We start from the raw sequence: 10789 nt of genomic DNA on the forward strand, positions 1-10789 counted from the left end.
CACGTCCACCGCTTTCCCCTCATCCACAGAGCCAGTTATCTCGTCATAGAAGGCAATTAGATTAGTCAGGCATGTCTTGCCCTTGATGAATCCATGCTGACTGCTCCTTATCACTTTCCTCTCCAAGTGCTTCAGAATTGATTCCTTGAGGACCTGCTCCATGATTTTTCCAGGGACTGGATTTTTAGCTTTAGGGTCTCTTGGCTAGGCCCCAAAGGGCTCACAGAGGGAGCTTAAGTGCTGGGGCATGCAAGTTGCTAGCTTGTAGATGGAAACAGCAGGCCTTGCAGAGTCCAGAGTGGGGCATTGGTGTTGCTGGTAGTGTTGAGCAAGTTCCGCCCCCTCCCCACCGAGGGCACAGACAAGGCTCCTCTGGGTAACCCCAAAAGGGTCAAAGTGCTCTAACCTCTGAACCATGGGATATTCTGATGTGGGGCTCCTGCATCTCTCCTGTTGAAGCTCTTCAATAATGGATAAATAATGAAAGTGACTGAGTAGGGGGCCTGGACCCAGGGTCTCCTACATACCAGACAGATGCCCCGACCACTGGATTGTGGAGTCATTGCCACACCCTCTTGCCCAGTGACTATTTCCACACACTGGAACCCCTTCAACAGGAGAGACTGATTAGTGGTTAGAGCACAGTCCTGAGAGGTGGGAAACACCATTCAAGTCCTCTCCCTTTCTGGCAGAGAGGTGGGACCGAACCTGGGTCTCCCACATCCCAGGTGGGTGCCCTAACCACTGGGCTAAACATTACAATGTTGAGAGTGGCATCTGCACCACCTCCTCCCTGCTCCAAATCCACTGTTCTGTGCGGAGCCAGGCAAGCACCTAACTCATTCCCAAAAGAAATGCTCTTCAGGTGGCTGGTTCCCATTCATCCATCACTAAGCAGAGATGGAACGAGGAGTCCTTGTGGCACCTTAGAGACTAACAATTTATTTGGGCATAAGCTTTTGTGGGATATAACCCATTTCATCAGATGCATCTGATGAAGTGGGTTTTAGCCAACGAAAGCTTATGCCCAAATAAATGGTGTTAGTCTCTAAGGTACCACAAGGACTCCTTGTTGTTTTTGCTGATACAGACGAACACAGCTACCACTCTGAAACCTAAGTAGAGATAGGTATCTATCTCAAGAAAGGCAAGGCTTCACACACCCTTCAGCCGCATTTCCCCATTGGCTAGCTTAGGAAGCTCCATGCCTAGCATGCTGGCTGTTGTGGATCATCTCTACCACATTGTATAGAGAGCCTAGGTGCCTAACTCAGCTTTGTGGATTGCAGTGCTGTTCTTGTGATTTTCTAGGCACCTAGAAGTTGCCACACCCAAGTCTTTTTGTGGATCCCCTCCAAGGTTTAATGCTTTGCTAAAATCAGGGCTATAGTGCCACGGGTATGCAAGAGAGCATATAGTCTTCCCATGTATTTACAAGTGTAGTGGAAGCAACCTTTTCACTGGTCCCACAATGGGCCTTGTTTTAGCCTACAGAGCAACTCTTAAAAGTTGAAGTAGAACTGGCTGCTTCTGAAAAGCTCCCTTTACAGTTTTGTTTAAACTCCATCAGGGACAGGAACATCTTTGGGAATGGAAGGGTAAGGAGCAAGACCATCTCCAATGTAGTGAAGCATGGAAGTTCAGAGTTAAGCTGGCTGCCCATCCTAATTTACTATGCAGTAAAGTAGAAATTCCAGATCAACTGCTATCATAGCTTTAGTAAATGGCATCAGTGTTACTGGATGAGAGTTTAGTCTTTTCACATCTAATAGACTTAATTTCTCCATAGTTTTTTAGTTCAGTAGCTAGACAAATGCAAGAAAGCCACCTAAGATGGAATTAGTCTGTGGCAGGCATGGGGATCTTGCTATACTATATCCTTCCCAACAGAATCTCTTCTTATACTCATATGAATACCTTTCAGTTCTGATTCTTAAATCTTTATGTACTTCTATACTTCTTATAATACTTAGTCCTGCCACGAGTGCAGGAGACTGGACTAGATGACCTCTTGAGGTCCCTTCCAGTTCTATGATTCTATGTGTTATGTAAATTGGCAATTTTAAGTATTTTTTCCCTAAACTTTCCACTCTACTCCTCATGAAAACACACACTTTGTATAGTAAAATTATATACTGTACATATAACTGCAGCAGCCTCCCCTTAAATTCAGAGATTTCAAATACAAACTTATTTCCACTTGGAAGTGCTTACATACCATATTGATGAGCATTAAGAAAACCCTAAAATGGAGAGACAAGAGGTTATATACTGTTATTAAGTTCTGTAATTACTACTGGTTACATTTCTGGTGGACTACTCACCCATCAGCTTCTGGCAGTTCCGACCCCTGTTCATATCTCACAGTTGTCATTTTGCTCTTTCTAGTTCTGTTGCTCTTAAAGAGAATGCATCTAGTAAAAGGAAAACAGGTTATTTCTTCAAAATGTTTTAGATTAAGACATTTGAAGTAGTACAACAGATATGCACTAGTATCCATTAGAGGAGTTTCACATACAAGGTTAATTAATCTAAACATTCAGAAAAAGCTCCTACTTCATTCCTGAATTTACATAGGTTTACACCCCTAATTCAGAAAGTACTCAGCGCCTGCCTAACTAAGCATGAGTACCTCCCCTGATGTGCTTAGAGAGTTACCCACACGCACAAGTACCTTGCTGAACCGGGGTCTAATACAGTAGAACCTCAGCGTTACGAGCACCTCGGGAATGGAGGTTGTTCATAACCCTGAACAAAACATTACGGTTGTTCTTTGAAAAGTTCACAAGTGAACATTGACTTAATACAGCTTTGAAACTTTACTATGCAGAAGAAAAATGCTGCTTTTAGCCATCTTAATTTAAGTGAAACAAGCACAGAAAGTTTCCTTGCCTTGTCACTTTAAATCTAAACTTTACTAAAGATTTTTTTTTTAAACAGTACTGTGCTTGCTTTTTGTTGTCTGTGCTGCCTGATTGTGCACTGTACTTCATGTTCCAAATGAGATGTGGTTAGCTAATCAGTTCATAATTCTGGTGTTTGTAACAGAGGTTCTGCTGTATACCAAAGTTAAGTAATTTTAAAGCATTCCATCGGGCTTATATCTACCCCAAATGGCAGATGCTTTATCCGTCTTTTCCTTTAAACCATATAGTGCAGGGGTGGCCAACCTGAGCCTGAGAAGGAGCCAGAATTTACCAATATACATTGCCAAGCAGCCCCCCAGCAGCTCCCACCACCCGCTTCCAGCTTCTCCCACCCCACCAGCAGCCCTGCCAATCGTTCCTCTCCCTCCCTGCACCTCCTGATCAGCTGTTTTGTGGCGTTCAGGAGGCTCTGGGCAAGGAGTGAGGACACGGCAGGCTCAGGGGAGGGGGCAGGAAGGGGTGGAGTGGGGGCAGGGCCTGTGGCAGAGCCAGGGGTTGAGCAGTGAGCACCCCCTGGCACACTGGAAAGTTGGTGCCTGTAGCTCCAACCCCAGAGTTGGTGCCTATACAAGGAGCCACATATTAACTTCTGAAGAGCCGCATACGGCTCCAGAGCCACAGGTTGACTATCCCAGATATAGTGCATGGAAAAAGCTAGTACAGACTTAAGTGTTTCTCATCTCAAAGTGACCCAGAAATCCTAAAAATAAAGGTCAAATATATTCCAAAAGCACCCAATTTATATTAGAATTTCTGGTTTACTCCTTAAATCCATCATGGACTACTGCCCAAGTACAACCTAAGAAAACTAGAGACCATGTTTTACATTAATGATGTTAATATCTATGAAGTGTGGAGCTACTTCAGAGCATGTTTAAAGCAATATTAAATTGAGCATTTGTATTTCAAGGGAATTGAGATGTAGTTTCAAAGTGGACCACTGTGAGGACTTTGGCTCAGATCCACAAAGGGACTTAGCCATTGTGATGCTGAGCATCATGGCCCCTAGCTTTTAGGTGCCTAGGGGGAAAAGAAAAAAAAAAAAAACAGCCACCAATCACAGGAACAACACTGATCCATAAAGCCTGAGTTAGGCACTTAATTTCCTATACAACGAATGGGGACAGATTGGTACCAGAGACTGTGATCCACAAAACCAGCATGCTAGGTGGGGAGCGACCTAAGCTAGCCAATGTGTTAAGCCACACCCCTCTCACAGAGACAGGCACCAGGGGAAGATATGCATCCGGAGCCTGAAACAGCAACAGCAGTGGGAGGCCTCCCTTATAACCTTGAGCCTAGTGCATAGGGGGACTCACCCACGATTTGGGAGATCCCCGCTTAAGTCCCCTCTCCTCCTGAGGGGGAAGGGATTAGACCAGGCACCTGCCACCTTTCAGGTCACTGCCTCAACCTCTGGGACACAGTCACTCACTTTCACTGGCCTAATTGAATAACGAAATATTAATTATTTAATTACAATGGAACACCTTCAGTAGGACAGATAGCGAGAGCCCCACATCAGAATCTTCCATAGCCTAGGGGAGTATCCTATGTCAAAAGTTAAAAAAGAAGGTCCTTCTCCTCTGCCTCCTCTTCCTTCCCACCACCAGCTGTTTTGTATGAACTTTTCTGAGGGGTCTGATCTGGGAGGTGGCCTCTGAGCACACCTACTAGATCAGGCCCCAGACACAACCTAGGTGGCTGTACATCTGCCTTCTCCAGTTTGCAGATCGCTCAGGCATGATCAGGCAGGAGACAGGTGCCTAAAGAGAGACTGCAGTGCACCTAGCGAAAGGTAAAAATATAGGCACCTACATAAGCAGAAGTTTTGTGGATCACAGTGGGGCCTAAAAATGGGACAGGCTCCTAAGCCCCTTCCTGAATTGCACCCTTTGTCACTACTTCAGACCACATAGCACAACTTTGGCAAATGAGAATGGATGGGGACAGACAAGCTGGCCTTGGAAGAAAGAGAAAAGGAGACAGATCCAGGAGTTAATGAGGGCATAGGAAGATTAATAGCTACTTCAACACAACTGGAGCACTTTCCCCCACTTGATTGAGCAAACTATTGGGCAGTCAGAGGTGCCCAGTGCAAAAGGGGTGTAAACCAAATCAAGGTCGGTGAGATTTCGGTATCGATGGAAGAGTCCATTTTAGAAAGTTTAAGCAGCACCAGGCAATGTTGGTGGGATGGTTTTAGTCTGCTTGAACTACAGCCGTGTTTAGCTTCTTATGCAAGTGCATGTCTCCTCTCAACCCTCCCTTCATAGGATATCAGGGTTGGAAGGGACCTCAGGAGGTCAGCTGGTCCAACCCCCTGCTCAAAGCAGGGCCAATCCCCAAATTTTGCCCCAAGCAGGCCAATGCTCAAACCACTGAGCTATCCCTCCCCCAATGCAATGTAGTCTCTTTCCTAGACTGCAATGAAAGATCATGACGTTTGTGTGGGCTAACAATGCTGTGCCTTGTGTCTGACATATTAGCAAGGGAAATGTCCTGTCCACGTGAGAGAGCCTAGCGGTCTCTTCCCTCACTTGCAAATGGCATTTGGATTTGGTTACTGGAAGCCCAGAGTCCAGCACATCAGCGATTTATTGACGTGAGCAGTGTGTGTTACTTCACAGAAGCTGGCCTAACCAGGAGAGTGTAATGCTTGGGCGATGCATCAACAGAAGCGCAGGTCAGACAAGCGCTCTGGAAGAGATTTAGGGGTTAGTTCTCCATTCCTCCCGGTCAAGAACGAGAGAAGAAAGATGTCAAAGGAGATTTTAAATCAATCAGCATATTCCCCAAATTCTCACTATACCAGGGGCCTACTCCATCCCCAGCGGGAATGAAAGGAGCCCCTGGGCTGTCCTGCACAGCTCATTGACATCCTGCACCCCCAGAGCAGGCAGGCAGCAGTTTGTGCCTGTAACGCCACAGCTGTGTGCCTGGGACACTAGACAAGCCAAGAGAGCAGAGAACGGAGGAAGTGATGCACGTAGCAAGGGGAGGAATGCGGGTTTCGCCACACAAGCAGATCCCGCGGCAGGCACATCTGCAGCGGCTGCAGATCATTAACTCCCGCAGCAGCAGGCTGGGGCAGGAACGACCCAAGAGGAAATCGCTTTGATTTTCCCCATCAGACGGCGTCTCACCTCCCCCCAAGGCCGCTGGGGGCCAGGGGCTCAAAGCCTCTTGCGCCTGCTGGCTCTGGGGAAGCCCCTCTCCCGCACGTGTCCCCCTTACCGGTCCTCTGCAGGCGGGGCTCTGTGCGGCTGGCTCCCGGGGCGACTCAGGCGAGGAACCCGACCCCCCCCTTTCCCGCGGCCAGAGAGCTGGGAAGTCTTGTGACTGGCTCAAAGTTGAGCTCAGGCACAGGCTCCCCTCCCTGGCCCTCTCCGCGCTTTGCAGACTCAGCAGGGTGGGTTTGTGTTTAAACTTCCTGCGCTTTCCCCAAAAAAAAAAAAAAAAGTCCCTCCCGGCTGTCGCTCCAGCTCTGTCCCTTTAGTGCAGCTCAGCAGCAGCGGCTTCGCCCTCGCGGCTTTATGGCATTACCGCGGGCAGCGGGCGGCGCTGATTGATCCTTGTGCTGCGGGGGGGGCAAAGCCACCCGCTCCGGCTCCACACCTGATCCCCATCGTTGCTGCTCACGCCCTGCCGGCGGCTCAGGGGAGGTCGGCGAACTGCTGGCCGGTTGCAAGCCCAGGCAGGAGCTGAGCGGCCACTGGGGCAGCACAGAAGTCTCCTTGAGGGGAGCGCCACGGCCGCGTGGCAACAGGCAGGTCCCTCACCCCTCAGAGCAGAAGAGTGACAGGTTTCAGAGGAACAGCCGTGTTAGTCTGTATTCGCAAAAAGAAAAGGAGGACTTCTGGCACCTTAGAGACTAACCAGTTTAGTTGAGCATAAGCATTCGTGAGCTACAGCTCACCTCATCGGATGCATACTGGGTGAGAAAACCTGGATTTGTGCTGGAAATGGCCCAACTTGATTATGCCAACATTTTTATGGCTGATTTAGAACAACGCTTCCTCAGCTCTCGTCCCCTAAAGCCCCTACTCTACTTGCGCTATATTGATGACATCTTCATCATCTGGACCCATGGAAAAGAAGCCCTTGAGGAATTCCACCATGATTTCAACAATTTCCATCCCACCACCAACCTCAGCCTGGTCCAGTCCACACAAGAGATCCACTTCCTGGACACTACAGTGCTAATAAACAATGGCCACATAAACACCACCCTATACCGGAAACCTACTGACCGCTATTCCTACCTGCATGCCTCCAGCTTTCACCCTGACCACACCACACGATCCATCGTCTACAGCCAAGCTCTGCGATACAACCGCATTTGCTCCAACCCCTCAGACAGAGACAAACACCTACAAGATCTCTGTCAAGCTTTCTTACAACTACAATACCCACCTGCAGAAGTAAAGAAACAGATTGATAGAGCCAGAAGAGTTCCCAGAAGTTACCTACTACAGGACAGGCCTAACAAAGAAAATAACAGAACGCCACTAGCGGTCACCTTCAGCCCCCAACTAAAACCCCTCCAACGCATTATTAAGGATCTACAACCTATCCTAAAGGATGACCCAACACTCTCACAAGTCTTGGGAGACAGGCCAGTCCTTGCCTACAGACAGCCCCGCAACCTGAAGCAAATACTCACCAACAACCACATACCACACAAAAGAACCACTAACCCAGGAACTTATCCGTGCAACAAAGCCCGTTGCCAATTGTGCCCACATATCTATTCAGGGGACACCATCACAGGGCCTAATAACATCAGCCACACTATCAGAGGCTCGTTCACCTGCACATCCACCAATGTGATATATGCCATCATGTGCCAGCAATGCCCCTCTGCCATGTACATTGGTCAAACTGGACAGTCTCTACGTAAAAGAATAAATGGACACAAATCAGATGTCAAGAATTATAACATTCATAAACCAGTCGGAGAACACTTCAATCTCTCTGGTCACGCAATCACAGACATGAAGGTCGCTATCTTAAAACAAAAAAACTTCAAATCCAGACTCCAGCGAGAAACTGCTGAATTGGAATTCATTTGCAAATTGGATACTATTAATTTAGGCTTAAATAGAGACTGGGAGTGGCTAAGTCATTATGCAAGGTAGCCTGTTTCCTCTTGTTTTTTCCTACCCCCCCCCCCCCAGATGTTCTGGTTTAACTTGGATTTAAACCTGGAGAGTGGTCAGTTTAGATGAGCTATTACCAGCAGGAGAGTGAGTTTGTGTGTGTATGGGGGTGGGGGGGATGTGAGAAAACCTTGATCTATGCAGGAAATAGCCCGACTTGATTATGTAAAGAGTTGTCACTTTGGATGGGCTAGCACCAGCAGGAGAGTGAATTTGTGTGGGGGGGTGGAGGGTGAGAAAACCTGGATTTGTGCTGGAAATGGCCCACCTGTTGATCACTTTAGATAAGCTATTACCAGCAGGACAGTGGGGTGGGAGGAGGTATTGTTTCATGATTTCTGTGTGTATATAAAGTCTGCTGCAGTTTCCACGGTAAACATCTGATGAAGTGAGCTGTGGCTCACGAAAGCTCATGCTCAAATAAATTGGTTAGTCTCTAAGGTGCCACAAGTACTCCTTTTCTTTTTGCGAATACAGACTAACACGGCTGTTCCTCTGAAACCTGTCATTGTAAGGAGAGTGATCACTTTAGATAAGCTGTTGCCAGCAGGAGAGTGTGGTGGGGGGAGGTATTTTTTCATGCTTTGCCTGTATAAAAGATCTTCTACACTTTCCACAGTATGCATCCAATGAAGTGAGCTGTAGCTCACGAAAGCTTATGCTCAAATAAATTGGTTAGTCTCTAAGGTGTCACAAGTCCTCCTTTTCTTTTAGCAGAAGAATGAGTAGTTCGTGCATCGCATTCGTCATGCTTGGATCTCAGCGTGCTTAGTACAGTGCCAATGAGTGCTGTGTCCCTTCCCATCTTAATTGTGTCACAGTTCATTTATAACAACAACTCCAGGCTCTAGCAGGACCCTGCTCCCACAAACACTCATGAAACCTTATTTACACAACTAGCCCTTCAAAGTCTTTTCAATGTAAAGGCTCCTTTGGAGGGATTATAGTCACCTGGATAAAACTGTGTACATGCATAAACCTTTGCAGCATGAGGGCCTAGGTAAAGGGCTAGCAGTTTTCACCCCTCAGCTACTCCAGTTGGACAGTAAGGGCCAGGAAATGCCCAGCCTGGAAATCACTATTGCTTAAGGACCTGATCCAGCTGCCACTGGCTTTAATGAGGGTGAACATGTCAGGAAAACTAAGCACATGGGTACTTCCAGGATCTTGTCCTAAGTCAATAATGATTGCGATAAATTTATACCTATCACATTCAGTTTGCGGCCTTCTTCTAAACTATTGGCTTATTATAGGATTCGTTAATTAATATGGCACAGCAGTTTGAAAATGTGAAGTGCTCTATAAGGCCCCAGTCCTGTAATGTGATGCATGCAGGCAAACCCCTCCACCTGTGTGAAGCCCTATTGAAGTCAATGGGGCTTGTGGGCACACAGGGGTCCATCCACATGCATAACAGTGCAAAATAAGGGTCCACGTGCCAAGGATCTATCTTCTTTTATGGTTCCTGTCACCTTGCCATCTAAGATGATTTTGAATCGCTTTGGATGCATTATTACAAGCTATCATTATGTAAGCCCTTCACTGCTAATACACATCTGTAAAAATGCTGTCATTCTCTCTCTAATTTGTTTCTGTAAATCTATGCGCTGTATATATCTGCTCTTTGGCCATCCCAGTGTACTTTCTGTCCAGTCTGTGGTGTTTGTCTATATAGGCCTCGATCCTGAAAAGCCTTATGCAGATACTTAGGGGTGGCATTGACACAGCTATATCAGGGGTGTGAAAAATCCACACAATGGAATTCATCCATTGACCTTACCGCCGCTTGGTGAGGGGGACTAACTATAGGGATGGAGGAACCCCACCTGTTGCTATAGCGAGTGTCTACACACTGAAGAGCTACAGTGTGCTGTTGTGCCGCTATAATGTTTTAAGTGTAGACATACCCTTAACTTTCTGTACTGTGAGTGTGAGTCATCCCACTGAAGCCAATGCAATGACTCGCAGTGTGTACATGGGACTGACTGCTCACAATATATAACACATAGTGTGTAAGGTTAAGCACACACATACATCTTTGCAGGCGTTGGGCCTTTGATTGTAAACTCTGAGGTAAGGTGTTTTGGGTTATTTTGTGCCTCAACAGTACCAAGCACAATATCACCATTTAAGATTAAGCTTAATTAACAATATTCTAATTTGAGTAGTTCAATATTTACCTCCTAGTTAAGAAAAACAACTACTTTTTTGATGATCTTAAGGCCTTATCTATATGGGAAAGCTTTACCAGTTATACTGGTAAAACTCCCATGTGGACACTCTTGCTCCAGTATAGGATTGCCTTTTTTCAGTTTATCTTAAATCCCTTCCCAAGTGACATAAAATAAACAAACAAAAAAAGGGCAATCTTATACCAGAATAGGACTGTTCACATGGATCTTATACAGGTATAACTATTCTGGTTTAAATTCACATCTTAGATTATACTGAAAAATATATCTGTGTAGACAAAGCCTTAGCATTTTTAATCAGATGGGCCTGGGTGATTAGCCTTGTTAATTTGTCACTGCTTATTTTAGTTGGTACCTTTCACTATAAGAACACCCTTGATTATATTTTTGTAGATTTTGTTCTTGTTTTCCACAGACTGTAAGGGTATCTGGCTCAGATCCCCAAAGGTATTTAGGGATCTGGGCCTCTGACACTTGAAATGTTTTCTCTACTGATTCAGCCCTTTTC

General features: G+C 46.3%; 1 protein-coding gene across 4 annotated transcripts in view; it reads right to left on the reverse strand.

Annotated features, from left to right (window-relative positions):
• Positions 1-6571, reverse strand: part of LOC125636078 (phosphatidylinositol 3,4,5-trisphosphate 3-phosphatase TPTE2) — a 42550-nt gene extending 35979 nt beyond the window's left edge. For 2 of the 4 annotated variants that reach the window (XM_075128223.1, XM_075128205.1), the window contains exons 1-2: positions 6474-6571; positions 2325-2414 (exon numbers count right to left, since the gene is read on the reverse strand). In XM_075128223.1, the coding sequence (XP_074984324.1) occupies positions 2325-2414; positions 6474-6556 (173 nt within the window). In that variant the 5' untranslated portion in view covers positions 6557-6571. Of the gene's footprint in view, positions 1-2324; positions 2415-6073; positions 6329-6473 lie in introns of those variants that run through there. The other 2 variants (XM_048848650.2, XM_048848640.2) reach the window with 2 other exon arrangements.
• Between the last annotated feature and the right edge of the window lie 4218 nt (positions 6572-10789).

This window comes from Caretta caretta, chromosome 1 (genome assembly GCF_965140235.1).
Source record: "Caretta caretta isolate rCarCar2 chromosome 1, rCarCar1.hap1, whole genome shotgun sequence".
In the NCBI taxonomy this organism is placed as follows: Eukaryota; Metazoa; Chordata; order Testudines; family Cheloniidae; genus Caretta; species Caretta caretta.